This window comes from Oncorhynchus mykiss, chromosome 5 (genome assembly GCF_013265735.2).
Source record: "Oncorhynchus mykiss isolate Arlee chromosome 5, USDA_OmykA_1.1, whole genome shotgun sequence".
Taxonomy (NCBI): domain Eukaryota; kingdom Metazoa; phylum Chordata; class Actinopteri; order Salmoniformes; family Salmonidae; genus Oncorhynchus; species Oncorhynchus mykiss.
The window spans coordinates 83,189,566-83,206,774 of record NC_048569.1 but is presented as its reverse complement, the minus strand read 5'-3'; the positions used below and the strand labels follow the sequence as shown (position 1 = coordinate 83,206,774).

At 43.6% G+C, this 17,209-nt stretch overlaps 1 protein-coding gene across 1 annotated transcript in view; it reads right to left on the bottom strand.

Moving 5' to 3' along the window:
• The window catches only part of LOC110523020 (pituitary adenylate cyclase-activating polypeptide type I receptor), a 59,053-nt gene that overhangs the window by 23,779 nt on the left and 18,065 nt on the right, over positions 1 to 17,209 (bottom strand). The window contains exon 3 of the mRNA XM_036978567.1: positions 2,215 to 2,319. Coding sequence (XP_036834462.1) covers positions 2,215 to 2,319 — 105 coding nt within the window. The remainder of the gene's footprint in view (positions 1 to 2,214; positions 2,320 to 17,209) is intronic.

Sequence of the window (17,209 nt, the reverse complement as noted above, 5' to 3'; positions counted from 1 at the left end):
ATTAAATACTGCAGAGTTTCCTAATTACGCGAAGCGAGGCGACCATCTCCGTCGGCACCATCTTGTAAAATCTCAGACTGGCCAATGAAAATAACATTTTAAGAATGGCAAAAGAACATAGACACTGGACAGAGGAACTCTGCCTAGAAGACCAGCATCCCGGAGTCACTGTTGAGACTGGTTGAGACTGGTGTTTTGCAGGTACTATTTAATGAAGCTGCCAAATGAGGACTTGTCCTCTTTGTCCTTTATTCTGGTTAGAGCCAGTTCTGTGAAGGGAGTAGTACACAGCGGTGTACCAGATCTTCAGTTTCTTGGCAATTTCTCGCATGAAATAGAAATTTCTCAAAACAAGAATAGACTGACGAGTTTCAGAAGAAAGTTCTTTGCTTCTGGCCATTTTGAGCATGTAATCAAACCCACAAATGTTGATGCTCCAGATACTCAACTAGTTTAAAGAAGGCCAGTTTTATTGCTTCTTTAATCAGAAAAACAGTTTTCAGCCGCAAAAGGGTTTTCTAATGATCAATTAGCCTTTTAAAATTATAAACTTCAATTAGCTAACACAACATGCCATAGGAACAAAGGAGTGATGGTTGCTGATAATGGGCCTCTGTACGCCTATCTAGATATTCCATTAAAAAAATCTCCCATTTCCAGCTACAATAGTTATTTACAACATCAACAATGTCTACACTGTATTTATGACTAATTTGATGTTATTTTAATTGGACAAAAAAATTTGCTTTTCTTTCAAAAACAAGGACATTTCTAAGTGACCCCAAACTTTTGAACAGTAGTGTATTTCTTTGTTACTTCATGTGGTCTTAAAATTCAAAATCAAATAGCTAAATGATCCTTGGTATGACCTTCTTAAAACAATTCCATGTAGTTTAGTATGACATGCATTGTGCATTTGTGCCATTCAGAGGGTGAATGGGCAAGACTTTAAGGGCCTTAGAACAGGGTATGGTAGTAGGTGCCAAGAGCAACGGTTTGTGTGTATCAAGAACTGCAACGCTGCTGAGTTTTTCAAGCTCAACAGTTTCCTGTGTGTATCAAGAATGGTCCACCACCCAAAGGACATCTAGCCAACTTATGGCAAGCATTGGAGTCAACATGGGCCAGCATCCCTGTGAAATGCTTTCCACACCTTGTAGTCCATGCCCCTATGAATTGAGGCTGTCCTGAGGGCAAAAGGGGGTGCATCTCAATATTAGGAAGGTTTTCCTAATGGTTAACACACTCAGTGTATATTCTTCTCTCTCTCTCTCTCTCTCTCTCTCTCTCTCTCTCTCTCTCTCTCTCTCTCTCTCTCTCTCTCTCTCTCTCTCTCTCTCTCTCTCTCTCTCTCTCTCTCTCTCTCTCTCTCTCTCTCTCTCTCTCTCTCTCTCTCTCTCTCTCTCTCTCTCTCTCTCTCTCTCTCTCTCTCTCTCTCTCTCTCTCTCTCTCTCTCTCTCTCTCTCTCTCCTCAGTGAGTCGTTTTAAGAACATAAAACACACGAACACAGCTATGTGTCTCTGTGAGTGTGATGAACATGTCTCATTTACACGCCTTATCTAATGTCAACCATTTTACGAGCCATGAAAGAGGCTATAACTGTGTATGTTTTCTTTAGGGTAGCCAGCTGGCTATGGCTGGGGCTGAGGAGGAGAGGAGGATGGTCATAGCCTATATAAACATGCCAAGTTTCCTTCAGGATGGGGAGGAATTAATGTAATCCTCTGTCTTGAATGATCTTAGAATGACTTCTTCTTTCTAAGACCATAACATAGATCCCCAGGGATACTTACCAAACACTTGACTACTCAGTTGTGTTATTCTTTAACTGATAGAATAGTTTCTATGGTGTTTGTATGCTTTATAAATGACCCAAAATAGCAACTTTAATAGCAATACTAAACTGTAGAAGCTTTCCACTCTGATCCTTCCACATACATCAATGTATTGAACAGGAAAAATACACACTGACGTCCTCCCTTTCACCTCTTCAGAAGCTTGAGTGGTTCTGGCTATATAAACTTCTCCCCACTGAGCTGAGTGGGTCTACGCTAGGTTCAAAGGTCAATCAATAAATCAATCACATTTATTTACCAAGCACTTTTTACATCAGTAAAGAGCAAGCAGAAGCAGAGGCATGCCCAGGAACAAACCACTCATATATCAAAGGGTCAAAGGTCAAGTTAAAGGTTAAAGGTGAGATGTTACATTACCTTTGTTGGCGAAGAGCTGGGAGACGTCTGAGCAGGAGACGTTGACAATCTGGCCCACCTCAGCCCGTGACCAGCATCTGATCTCATCCCACTCTGTACGACACCCTGGCACACACACACACAGGTACGCAGGCACACACACACACACACACACACACACACACACACACACAGGAGGCATGGATCTTAGCATCCTGATCTCACCCCACTCCATAAGACACCATGAGAGACTCACACGCATGCATGGATGTACGCGCAACACACACAGGAGGCAGAAAGAGTAGATGTTAACACAGTGTGTCTTTCTGTAAGCAAGCTAGACGAATAGCGGATGTGTGCCGTGTTTGATGGGTCCACTGTGAACTCTAAGAGACAGTAGATCACAGTAGAATCTGAGGACCAGGGAAATGAATGACAGTGTGTCATCATCACAGAGAAAATGTATAGAGATCCTTACTTGGAAATAAGCAGTTTTTGCATGGAAATTGCCATTGAGGACTTTCACAATTTTAAAGTCATCAACTGGGTGGGGATTCCTATGGGTGGGGTCCTATGGGTTGGGAGCAATGTTGGGTATTAGTTACTTTAAAAAGTTAGATATTACATATTACTTGTTAGAGTTAACAAAAAATACCTTGTTACTTTACAACAGTGGTCACCAACCCGTCGATCGGGATCGACGGGTCGATCTCCAAGGCATTCCTAGTCGATCACCAAACATTTATGGAAAAACAACGCTGGATAAATCCTTTCTTTCCTAAAAATATGTTAAGGTTTTGTGCTGTTAGTTGTAGGTACACTTTATTCAGCAGCCCTAGTGCTGGGAAGGCAAAGTGTCCCATTTTGATCCATTTCATATGTCTGAAGGTAGAACTCCGTCTACCAGGGAAGGCACAGCAGGCAAATCAAGTGCACCTACAGGCCCACCGCTGACTAATCAGATAGCTCATATCACAATGTGTCCACAGTTTACTTGAGCCGTAGACTGTAAAAAGAAGGCTTGAGCGCACAGCAAAGTTGATACTGTGAGATTATTTTTTTTTTAAACCATGACTAGAGAGAGACTGAACGAATACAGCAAAACACTGCTGTTTTTATGACTAAATTCATGAAAATTGTTTTTCAGTACTGCCAACACTTTTATAAGCCATAAAATGAGCTACAATCAGCTGTAATGAATGAGTAACCTATAGCAAAGTGTTTCCATATTGTGATGTTATTATTAGGTGCTTGTCTCTTTTATATTGAGGAATATTTCACTTTATCTGGACATCGGATTAACAACATGAATTGGTGAACGAGGCAGAAATAATGCAGTGCGACTTGAATTTCGCCGTCAGCTGGAAGACAGTGTCCCCTTTTCAATGCGGAGTGAGGGAGGGCAAAGAGAGGGAGTATGGAGGGAGGGAGAGTGGAAAGACTATGGGGGGGGGGGCTGAATAATTTTGCACGCCCAATTTTTCAGTTTTTGATTTGTTAAAAAAGTTTGAAATATCCAATAAATGTCGTTACACTTCATGATTGTGTCCCACTTGTTGTTGATTCTTCACAAAAAAATACAGTTTTATATCTTTATGTTTGAAGCCTGAAATGTGGCAAAAGGTCGCAAAGTTCAAGGGGGCCGAATACTTTCGCAAGGCACTGTATGCAGTGATAATGTATTGGGCATATAGTCTACTACAAAATTCATTGCTACAGAACTGTTATTAATATGTTAATGTTGCATAGACTTATGTAAAAACTCTATGCAATTGAAGCAGTAGATTCAAAAGCATTTTTATTCAAAAAGTGATCTTGACTCAGAAAAGGTTGGTGACCACTGCTGTACAATATTACCTTGTGTGGAAAGTAACGCGTTAAATTACTAGTTATATTACTTTGTGTTACTTTGTTTGACTGTCGCTGGGAGCAAGGCGAGACACATGCGCTCTACCAAAGATAGGCTACATACTACATGCGGTTTTGATCACTAGTTTCGCCTTTCATCTGTGGCGCTGCTTTCCTGTGCTAGTCTACAAGTGCTGATCTATCATATGGGCTGCTCAATTAGCCATATATAGTGTAAGCCAAACATCTGTACAGATTTCCTATCCTTTCATTCAAAATCCCATAGATATGAATAGAGGGCACACTTGCCACTAGAAGGTGAAGCCCTCTATGGGCTTTGCTATCACAGAAGTGCACCGTCTATACATTTCTATGGAGACCTGTCATGACATTTCTCCCAACAACCTTTCTCCACTCACTTGAGAACTAAATGAGGAAACAAGTTGAGATTGGATCATGGAAATGCGCCTGGTAGAGATATAATTCTGAAAATAGCGCATGCGTTGTTTGACAAAGTAACTGTAATAATATTACCCAATGTGAAAAAGTAACACTCTACTATACTCCGTTAATCATAAAAGTAATCTGGTTACGTAACTCATTAATCTTGTAACACATTACCCCCAACACTGGTTGGGAGCAATCAGCTAATGATCAGAGCATTGTCTTCTTAATATTGTTTTGCCTAGTTTGTAAATGGCTTTAAGCTATCACTGTCATAAATAAATGAATGACACAAAATATTTGGTTCAATACTCCAGCACTGTAGGGGGCAGTAAATCACCAGTATTAGCTTTACACATCAAAATAAGAATAAATGGACTACTTTAAAATGGCGATAGCCTCGCTGGCGCTGCCCATGTTGGTCCTTGCCTAGGGAGCAGCAAGAGGAACTGCCTATCTTCAGGCTATGCTCACACTCTACATCCCAACCCAAGTTCTCTGTTCTGGCACCTCTGGTCTCGTTGCCCTCCCACCCCTTCGGGAGGGCAGCTCCCACAGCCCAGTCCAAACTCTACTCTGTCCTGGAACCCCAATGGTGGAACCAGCTTCCCCCTGAAGCTAGGACAGCAGAGTCCCTGCCCATCTTACAAACACATCTGAAACGCTACCTCTATAAAGAGTATCTTAAATAATCCCAAAGCACCCCCCTTCACAACCCCTCCCCCCACCCCGAGAAAAACATTAAATAAAAGCCTTTTGTGAACTAACACTCGCACTTGACTTTTTCCCCCTTACTAGCTCTGACTTTGCTTCTTTATTGAGGAACAATGTACTTACTATGACTGTGATTTGTGGTTGTCCCACCTAGCTATCTTAAGATGAATGCACTAAGTGTAAGTTGCTCTGGATAAATGACCAAAATGTTCATGTAAAATGTCACAGACAATGGCACAGATGCAATGTTGAGATCTGTTCATCTATATGGTTATCACCTCCTGGCAACAGGGCTCCTGGCTCTTTTGAGAGCAGAACACTTCTAGAAACATTTTTTATAATGAATAAGGCCTGAAAGGTAATTGAAAAGGCTAATTAGCTGGTAAAATCTGTAGCCAGTAACACATTGTAATGGTCAAAGTTGAATAGACTATTGCCATTCCATCTACTTCTGCCATTGCATCTACTTCTGCCATTGCTTAGATGAAGTTTAATGGAGACTCCAAAGAGGTCAAGATCAGGGAGGAGGAAGATGATCCTCTGTATGCCTATGTGTGTGACAGGATTTAGACAATTTCCTGGGTAAAACGTTCCACTGTAATAGTGAAGGTGTAAACTTGGCATTAGAAAATCTTAACAGTATATTTGACCTCTCAGCTTCCCTATCAAATCTAAAAATCTCAAATAGAAAACCGAAGAAAATGAACAATGACAAATGGTTTGATGAGGAATACAAAAATCTAAGAAAGAAATTGAGAAACCTATCCAACCAAAAACATAGAGACCCGGAAAACCTGAGTCTACGCCTTCCCTGTGGTGAATCACTAAAACAATACAGAAATACACTACGGAAAAAGAAGGAACAGCACGCCAGAAATCAGCGCAAAGTAATTGAAGAATCCATAGACTCTAACCTCTTCTGGGAAAATTGGAAAACACTAAACAAACAACAACACGAAGAATTATCTATCCAAAATGGAGATGTATGGGTAAACAACTTCTCCAATCTTTTTGGCTCTATAACAAAGAATAAAGAGCAAAAACATATACAGAATCAAATACAAATTTTAGAATTAACTATTAAAGACTACCAGAACCCACTGGATTCTCCAATTACATTGAATGAGCTACAGGACAAAATACAAACCCTCCAACCCAAGAAGGCCTGTGGTGTTGATGGTATCCTTAATGAAATGATCAAATATACAGACAACAAATTCCAATTGGCTATACTAAAACTCTTTAACATCATCCTTAGCTCTGGCATCTTCCCCAATATTTGGAACCAAGGACTGATCACCCCAATCCACAAAAGTGGAGACAATTTGACCCCAATAACTACCGTGGGATATGCGTCAACAGCAACCTTGGGAAAATCCTCTGCATTATCATTAACAGCAGACTCGTACATTTCCTCAATGAAAACAATGTGCTGAGCAAACGTCAAATTGGCTTTTAACCAAATTACAGTACAACAGACCATGTATTCACCCTGCACATCCTAATTGACAACCAAACAAACCAAAACAAAGGCAAGTCTTCTCATGCTTTGTTGATTTCAAAAAAGCCTTCAACTCAATTTGGCATGAGAGTCTGCTATACAAATTGATGGAAAGTGGTGTAGGGGGTAAAACATACAACATTATAAAATCCATGTACACAAACAACAAAATTGGAAAAAAAACACACACATTTCTTCCCACAGGGCCGTGGGGTGAGACAAGGATGCAGCTTAAGCCCCACCCTCTTCAACATATATATCAATGAATTGGCGGGGGCACTAGAAAGGTCTGCAGCACCCGGCCTCAACCTACTAGAATCTGAAGTCAAATGTCTACTGTTTTCTGATGATCTGGTGCTTCTGTCACCAACCAAGGAGGGACTATAGCAGCACCTAGATATTATGCACAGATTCTGCAAGACCTGGGAACTGACAGTACATCTCAGTAAGACCAAAATAATGGTGTTCCAAAAAAGGTCCATTCGCCAGGACCACAAATACAAATTCCATCTAGACACCATTGCCCTAGAGCACACAAAAAACTATACATACCTTGGCCTAAACATCAGCGCCACAAGTAACTTCCATAAAGCTGTGAACGATCTGAGAGAGAAGGCAAGAAGGGCATTCTATGCCATCAAAAGGAACATTCAACATACCAATTAGGATCTGGCTAAAAATACTTGAATCAGTCATAGAGCCCATTGCCCTTTATGGTTGTGAGGTCTGGAGTCTGCTCACCAACCTCACTGAGCTCGAGCTGTTTTGCCTTTTTCTGCGATTACAGCTGTAAGTCGCTTGGGGTATGTCTCTATCAGTTTTGCACATCGAGAGACTGAAATTTTTTCCCATTCCTCCTTGCAAAACAGCTCGAGCTCAGTGAGGTTGGATGGAGAGCATTTGTGAACAGCAGTTTTCAGTTCTTTCCACAGATTCTCGATTGGATTCAGGTCTGGACTTTGACTTGGCCATTCTAACACCTGGATATGTTTATTTTTGAACCATTCCATTGTAGATTTTGCTTTATGTTTTGGATCATTGTCTTGTTGGAAGACAAATCTCCGTCCCAGTCTCAGGTCTTTTGCAGACTCCATCAGGTTTTCTTCCAGAATGGTCCTGTATTTGGCTCCATCCATCTTCCCATCAATTTTAACCATCTTCCCTGTCCCTGCTGAAGAAAAGCAGGCCCAAACCATGATGCTGCCACCACCATGTTTGACAGTGGGGATGGTGTGTTCAGCTGTGTTGCTTTTACGCCAAACATAACGTTTTGCATTGTTGCCAAAAAGTTCAATTTTGGTTTCATCTGACCAGAGCACCTTCTTCCACATGTTTGGTGTGTCTCCCAGGTGGCTTGTGGCAAACTTTAACCGACACTTTGTATGGATATCTTTAAGAAATGGCTTTCTTCTTGCCACTCTTCCATAAAGGCCAGATTTGTGCAATATACGACTGATTGTTGTCCTATGGACAGTCTCCCACCTCAGCTGTAGATCTCTGCAATTCATCCAGAGTGATCATGGGCCTCTTGGCTGCATCTCTGATCAGTCTTCTCCTTGTATGAGCTGAAAGTTTAGAGGGACGGCCAGGTCTTGGTAGATTTGCAGTGGTCTGATACTCCTTCCATTTCAATATGCTTGCACAGTGCTCCTTGGGATGTTTAAAGCTTGGGAAATCTTTTTGTATCCAAATCCGGCTTTAAACTTCTTCACAACAGTATCTCGGACCTGCCTGGTGTGTTCCTTGTTCTTCATGATGCTCTCTGTGCTTTTAACGGACCTCTGAGACTATCACAGTGCAGGTGCATTTATACGGAGACTTGATTACACACAGGTGGATTGTATTTATCATCATTAGTCATTTAGGTCAACATTGGATCATTCAGAGATCCTCACTGAACTTCTGGAGAGAGTTTGCTGCACTGAAAGTAAAGGGGCTGAATAATTTAGCACGCCCAATTTTTCAGTTTTTGATTTGTTAAAAAAGTTTGAAATATCCAATAAATGTCGTTCCACTTCATGATTGTGTCCCACTTCTTGTTGATTCTTCACAAAAAAATACAGTTTTATATCTTTATGTTTGAAGCCTGAAATGTGGCAAAAGGTCGCAAAGTTCAAGGGGGCCGAATACTTTCGCAAGGCACTGTATTTCCCTCAGATTACACAGATCAACAAAGAATTTGAAAACAAACCCAATTTGAATAAACGCCCATATCTACCGGGTGAAATTCCTCAGTGTGCCATCACAGCAGCAAGATGTGTGACCTGTTGCCACAAGTAAAGGGCAACCAGTGCAGAACAAACACCATTGTAAATACAACCCATATTTATGCTTATTTATTTTCCCTTGTGTACTTTAACCATTTGTACATTGCTACAACACTGCATATATATATAAAATATGACATTTGTAAAGTCCTTATTGTTTTGAAACTTCTGTATGTGTAATGTTTACTGTACATTTTTATAGTTTATTTACTTTTGTATATTATCTACCTCACTTGCTTTGACAATGTTAACACATGTTTCCCATGCCAATAAAGCCCCTTGAATTGAATTGTTGGACTCACTTATGGTTCATAACCACAAACATACAGGTGCTCTCTTGGAAGTATCCCCTCTACATAACTGGTCACTTGTGGGTTGTCATTCATGAATGACTAAGGTGAGAAGACACTTGACTGAATGTGCACTGTGCTGTGTACTCTCTCATGTTCATTGCTTTTCAATGATCAAAAAATGAACTGCATTTCTGGCAAATGTACATCTGTCATTTAGCAGACATTCTTATCCAGAGCAACTTACAGTAATGAGTGCATAAAATGTTCATACCTGTCCCCAGTGGGAATAGAACACACAACCCTGGTGTTGCAAGCACCATGCTCTACCATCTGAGCCACACAAGTGATGGGCTGGTCCATTTTTATCCCAGTGGGCCTGCCCACAAAATGATCATTATTTGGATAAAAATGGGTTGGTGTGGGGGGCCTCTAGGAAGAAACTGGGCCGGTGTGGGGGCCTCTAGGAAGAAAATGGGCCGGTGTGGGGGCCTCTAGGAAGAAAATGGGCCGGTGTGGGGGCCTCTAGGAAGAAAATGAGTCAGTGTGGGGGCCTCTAGGATGAAAATGGGTCAGTGTGGGGGCCTCTAGGAATAAAATGGGCCGATGTGGGGACCTCTAGGAAGAAAATGGGCCGGTGTGGGGGCCTCTAGGAAGAAAATGGGCCGGTGTGGGGGCCTCTAGGAAGAAAATGAGTCAGTGTGGGGGCCTCTAGGATGAAAATGGGTCAGTGTGGGGGCCTCTAGGAATAAAATGGGCCGATGTGGGGACCTCTAGGAAGAAAATGAGTCAGTGTGGGGGCCTCTAGGATGAAAATGGGTCAGTGTGGGGGCCTCTAGGAATAAAATGGGCCGACGTGGGGACCTCTAGGAAGAAACTGGGCCGGTGTGGGGGCCTCTAGGAAGAAAATGGGCCGGTGTGGGGGCCTCTAGGAAGAAAATGGGCCGGTGTGGGGGCCTCTAGGAAGAAAATGGATTGGTGTGGGGGCCTCTAGGAAGAAAATGGGCCGGTGTGGGGGCCTCTAGGAAGAAAATGGGCCGGTGTGGGGGCCTCTAGGAAGAAACTGGATTGGTGTGGGGGCCTCTAGGAAGAAAATGGGCCGGTGTGGGGGCCTCTAGGAAGAAATTGGGCCGGTGTGGGGGTATCTAGGAAGAAAATGGGTCGGTGTGGGGACCTATAGGTTGAAACTGGGCCGGTGTGGGGGCCTCTAGGAAGAAAATGGGCCAGTGTGGGGGCCTCTAGGAAGAAACTGGGCCGGTGTGGGGGTATCTAGGAAGAAAATGGGCCGGTGTGGGGGTATCTAGGAAGAAACTGGGCCGGTGTGGGGACCTATAGGTTGAAACTGGGCCGGTGTGGGGGCCTCTAGGAAGAAAATGGACCGGTGTGGGGACCTCTAGGAAGAAAATTGGCCGGTGTGGGGACCTCTAGGAAGAAAATGGGCCGGTGTGGGGACCTCTAGGAAGAAAATGGGCCGGTGTGGGGACCTCTAGGAAGAAAATGGGCCGGTGTGGGGGCCTCTAGGAAGAAAATGGGCCGGTGTGGGGGCCTCTAGGAAGAAAATGGGCCGGTGTGGGGGCCTCTAGGAAGAATATGGGCCGGTGAGGGGGCCTCTAGGAAGGAAATGGGGCGGTGTGGGGGCCTCTAGGAAGAAAATGGGCCAGTGTGGGGGCCTCTAGGAGAATAATGAACAGTATACAAAAAGTGAGATTACGGTACCTGTAAAAGTAACTGTACTAAATCTAGGCCTACGGTTAGAGAGGGACATGAATGTGATGCATTCATCTGTTTAAATAAGAAGACAAGCAGATACGAGTCTGTGCTACTGATTATAGACATCAGTGTAATTCTGATTGAGTAGGCAGCAGGAGACGCCTGGTATTAGTGGGAGGTCTACAAGACCAGATAATCTATTCAGAATGGTTATGAACACTGGGAGGTTTCTGGCTCATCTTTCTATATCTCCCTCTATCTTCCTCTCTCTTTCTCTGTTTTAGAACCCTTTCACTGTTGTTGAAAGGCAGCCAACATTGTTATCTGAATGATACAAACAAATGTCTTCTTTAATGTGTTTTGTTAACCTTCATCATTTTATACAACTTGTGTAATTATTTATCGTTTCTATTGAGCAGAACTCCAGCGAACCAGGGGGTCTCTTTCTCAGGCACTAGCTCACTAAGTCATCAACTGAGTAAAAAAGCTTTTCCTACGGCCCTGAAAACAGTTGGTGACGTTTGAAGCTCTGTCCCTTGACCGCTGCTTACACATATGTCTCTGTCTGTTATTCCCCTCACATGGCTGTCAGGAGCTGTCCTTGCGGGTCTACAGTTGCTCCAAACCAGAGGAGGTATATGGAAGAGATCACTAATGAGAGAGGATCAACTCTCTCTCTCTCTCTCTCTCTCTCTCTCACTCTCTCTCACTACAGTCTCTACATCAAAGGCCTGCAGCCTGTCGTCAATTAAAACAGGCTCAAAGACGGACGACTTCACATCTCATTCATAATAAAACACTGTATAGCTTTTGGGGAATTATTTTCAGGACCAGTTGCCACAGCTGTGATGTCACAACACTTTCTGATTGATGTAACAAACAGTGGCTATTTCATGGTTATGAAGAGTCATGTCTGTTTGTCATGCAGAGGATCCAACTGGCCTAATATATTGTTTTAAAACCTGGTCTGGTCACCTCATGGAGAGTTTCTAATTTCTCATTATATGGGTCACCCTGACTTGTGTATTGCAACAAAACGAGAACATGACATGCTGGTGCCATTTCCGGACTAAAACCATAGAGAATACTGTGGATAGCATGCTGCTGCCTTGTGCTATTTCTACTTTAGGCTTTATTGAGGACCTCCTCATGTTCAAATAAGCCAGATATTTAACATTGTGCTAATTGCACCTCACCTATAGTAATGAAAAGGCACTCAGCCTGTCTGTTTTCAATAATGTTTTGTGAAAGGGGATCATGCTATTGTGTGTGTGTGTGTGTGTGTGTGTGTGTGTGTGTGTGTGTGTGTGTGTGTGTGTGTGTGTGTGTGTGCGTGTGTGCGTGTGTGCGTGCGTGCGTGTGTGTGATACTCTGTTGGTTGCTTGTATAATCAGTGCTATTAGCACTCTGCTCTGTATCAGTGGAGGAGGATGGAGGGATAGATGAATAAAGTGATACTTTCTCTTTTTCTCTTTCTCCCTCTCTCTCTCCATCTCTCTCCCTCTCAGTCTCTCTCTCCCTCTCCCTCTCTCCCTATGTCTCTCTCTCTCCCTCCCAGTAATTATTTCTCTCCCTCTGTCTCTCTCTCTGCCTCTCTCTCCCACTCCCTCTCCCTCTTTCCCTATGTCTCTCTCTCCCTCTCTCTCCCTCCAAGTAATTATTTATCTCCCTCTGTCTCTCTCTCCCTCTCTCTCCCTCCCAGTAATTATTTCTCTCCCTCTGTCTCTCTCTCTCTGCCTCTCTCTCCCTCTCCCTCTCCCTCTCTCCCTATGTCTCTCTCTCCCTCTCTCTCCCTCCCAGTAATTATTTATCTCCCTCTGTCTCTCTCTCTGCCTCTCTCTCCATCTCTCTCCCTCTCAGTCTCTCTCTCCCTCTCCCTCTCTCCCTGTCTTTCCCTATCTGTCACGTCCTGATCTGTTTCACCTGTCCTCGTTATTGTCTCTCACCCCCTCCAGGTGTCGCTTGTTTTCCCCAGTGTATTTATCCCTGTGTTTCATGCCCCTCTGTGCCAGTTCATCTTGTTTTCCACAGTGTATTTATCCCTGTGTTTCCTGTATCTCTGTGCCAATTCATCTTGTTTTCCCCAGTGTATTTATCCCTGTGTTTCCTGTCTCTCTGTGCCAGTTCATCTTGTTTTCCACAGTGTATTTATCTCTGTGTTTCCTGTCTCTCTGTGCCAGTTCATCTTGTTATCCCCAGTGTATTTATCCCTGTGTTTCCTGTCTCTCTGTGCAAGTTCATCTTGTTTTCCCCAGTGTATTTATCCCAGTGTTTCCTGTCTCTCTGTATCAGTTCATCTTGTTATCCCCAGTGTATTTATCCCTGTGTTTCCTGTCTCTCTGTGCCAGTGTATTTATCCCGGTGTTTCCTGTCTCTCTGTGCCAGTTCATCTTGTTTTCCCCAGTGTATTTATCCCTGTGTTTCCTGTCTCTCTGTGCCAGTTCATCTTGTTTCCCCCAGTGTATTTATCCCTGTGTTTCCTGCCTCTCTGTGCCAGTTCATCTCATTTCCCCCAGTGTATTTATCCCCGTGTTTCCTGTCTCTCTGTGCCAGTTCATCTCATTTCCCCAGTGTATTTATCCCCGTGTTTCCTGTCTCTCTGTGCCAGTTCATCTAATTTTCCCCAGTGTATATATCCCTGTGTTTCCTGCCCCTCTGTGCCAGTTCATCTTGTTTTCCCCAGTGTTTCTATCCCTGTGTTTCCTGTCTCTCTGTGCCAGTGTATTTATCCCTGTGTTTCCTGTCTCTCTGTGCCAGTTCATCTTGTTTTCCCCAGTGTGTTTATCCCTGTGTTTCCTGTCTCTCTGTGCCAGTTCATCTTGTTATCCCCAGTGTATTTATCCCTGTGTTTCCTGTCTCTCTGTGCCAGTTCATCTTGTTATCCCCAGTGTGTTTATCCCTGTGTTTCCTGTCTCTCTGTGCCAGTTCGTCTTGTTTTCCCCAGTGTATTTATCCCTGTGTTTCCTGTCTCTCTGTGCCAGTTCATCTTGTTATCCCCAGTGTATTTATCCCTGTGTTTCCTGTCTCTCTGTGCAAGTTCATCTTGTTTTCCCCAGTGTATTTATCCCTGTGTTTCCTGTCTCTCTGTGCCAGTGTATTTATCCCTGTGTTTCCTGTCTCTCTGTGCCAGTTCATCTTGTTATCCCCAGTGTATTTATCCCTGTGTTTCCTGTCTCTCTGTGCCAGTGTATTTATCCCTGTGTTTCCTGTCTCTTTGTATCAATTCATCTTGTTTTCCCCAGTGTATTTATCCCTGTGTTTCCTGTCTCTCTGTGCCAGTTCATCTTGTTTCCCCCAGTGTATTTATCCCTGTGTTTCCTGCCTCTCTGTGCCAGTTCATCTCATTTCCCCCAGTGTATTTATCCCCGTGTTTCCTGTCTCTCTGTGCCAGTTCATCTCATTTCCCCAGTGTATTTATCCCCGTGTTTCCTGTCTCTCTGTGCCAGTTCATCTCATTTTCCCCAGTGTATTTATCCCTGTGTTTCCTGCCCCTCTGTGCCAGTTCATCTTGTTTTCCCCAGTGTTTTTATCCCTGTGTTTCCTGTCTCTCTGTGCCAGTGTATTTATCCCTGTGTTTCCTGTCTCTCTGTGCCAGTTCATCTTGTTTTCCCCAGTGTGTTTATCCCTGTGTTTCCTGTCTCTCTGTGCCAGTTCATCTCATTTTCCCCAGTGTATTTATCCCTTTGTTTCCTGTCTCTCTGTGCCAGTTCATCTTGTTTTCCCCAGTGTGTTTATCCCTGTGTTTCCTGTCTCTCTGTGCCAGTTCATCTTGTTTTCCCCAGTGTATTTATCCCTGTGTTTCCTGTCTCTCTGTGCCAGTTCATCTTGTTTCCCCCAGTGTATTTATCCCTGTGTTTCCTGTCTCTCTGTGCCAGTTCGTCTTGTTTTCCCCAGTGTACTTATCCCTGTGTTTCCTGTCTCTCTGTGCCAGTTCATCTTGTTTTCCCCAGTGTATTTATCCCTGTGTTTCCTGTCTCTCTGTGCCAGTTCATCTTGTTTTCCCCAGTGTATTTATCCCTGTGTTTCCTGTCTCTCTGTGCCAGTTCATCTTGTTTTCCCCAGTGTTTTTATCCCTGTGTTTCCTGTCTCTCTGTTTCAGTTTGTCTTGTATGTTAGTCAAGTCAACCAGTGTGTTTTTCCGTACCCCTTTTGCTATTCTCTTTTTGCTAGTCCTTTCAGGTTTTGAACCCTGTCTGACTCTGGACTACTTTCCCGTCTTCCAGATCATCCTGCCTGCCTTGACCTTGATTCTGCCTTCCCTGACCTTGATTCTGCCTGTCTGATCATCCTGCCTGCCCTGACCTTGATTCTGCCTGCCCTGACCTTGATTCTGCCTGCCCTGACCTTGATTCTGCCTGCCCTGACCTTGATTCTGCCTGCCCTGACCTTGATTCTGCCTGCCCTGACCTTGATTCTGCCTGCCCTGTGACTCTGAACTGGTTTTGACCCTTTTGCCTGTCCAGGACCATTCTCTTGCCTTCCCCTATTGGATTAATACATATTGTAAGACTCCAACCATCTGCCTCCTGTGTCTGCATCTGGGTCTCGCCTTGTGTCATGATCAGTCTCTCTCTCTTCCTCTCAGACTCCTCTCCCTTGCTCTCTCTTCATTCACATTCCTCACAACACAACACACACAATGTTGCTGAAGCCACTGAAAAATTAAGCCTGAAGACTTCACATGTAAGGTTGGGTGGATACAGTATTTCCAAGCCTGTATCTGTGTTTAATACCAGTGATTATAGATTATACAGTGTCTCCTGTAGGGAGGAGACCATTACTTACAGGTGATAGTGACATCTTTACTATACAGTAGATATCTCACCATCACCATCGGATTTACAACATCAGATACTATATAAAATCTATGGGGAGACTCCAAGACTGCTGAGATACTTATCTTATAGTAAACATCATTTATATAGTACATAGCTTAACCGTTAATGGCTGAGGCAGGGTATTCGACTACAGCCTGTTCCTTCTTGTTTTAAAGGCCAAAGTCTGGTCACATGGTGACCTGTGTACACTATCACCCAGACCTCAGAGACCCAGGAATCCATCAGCTGAACATTCATGTGAGTTTATGATCCCCGTGAGGGGCGGTACAAATACAGGGACATGGTTTGTATTGTCAGATGTACACACCTGATCTGGTTTGTGAGAGGGCTGGAATTAGATTGAGGAAAGAGCTAAGTGTGTGCTCTTCTATTTTTCAATCTTTCTTTCTCTCACTCCTCTCTGACCTTCACTCTTCCTCTCTTCCCCTCGGGCCTCACTTTCAGATGTTTTGTGGCTGCACTTGTCTTCCATTTCTCCATTTCTCATACACAGATAGCTCTCGGTTTTGTTGTAATTCTGTTTACAATATTGTTCCCTCAAAACGTTCAGTCGGGATATATGATATCTCTGCACTGATTGCATTCCAGAAAGGACATGATGTGATACAATATGCTGTATTGTAGTGGTCATCTGGTCAGAAGGGAGGGAAACAAAAGAGATGATGGAGAGAGGAAGGGGGGGGCAAGATACGGTCACACTTTATTTGGATTGTACCGTATAGAGCCATTGTTTCTCTATGGTGTAGTAGGTCAGGGCATGACTGGGGCTATTCTAGTTTATTATTTCTATGTGGTGTTCTAGTTTATTTTTCTATGTTGGTGATTTGTATGATTCCCAATTATAGGCAGCTGGTAATCGTTGTCTCTAATTGGGGATCATATTTAGGTAGCATTTTTCCCACCTGTGTTTGTGGGATATTATTTTGTGATTTGTGCATGTGCACCACATAGTCACGTTTCATTGTTAGTTTATTTGATTTATTGTTTTGTTTTGCTAAACGTAACTTTATAATGAATATGTGGAACTTAACATCCGCTGCGCCCTGGTCCGTCTCTCCTCACGAACGTGACAGAATATCCCACCTACCAAGGACCAAGCAGCGTGCTACTATGGGGAAAATAAGTTGGACCTGGGAAGAAATAATGGAAGGACAGGAGATCTTCCTTGGCAGGAGTCACAGAGGACGCAAGAAGGACGGCGACGGTGCCGGGGACTGCGGCCATAGAAACTCCAATAATATTTTTTTGGGGGGGTACATGGAGCTGGCGGCTGAGCAGAGGGAAGAGCCAAAGACCACCTGGGAGGAGACAGAGAGGTGGTCGGTCGATCCAAGGGGAGAACCAGAGCCCGTCTGGGATTCGATGGAACAGTGTGAGGAGGGATACCGGAGAATGAGTTGGTTA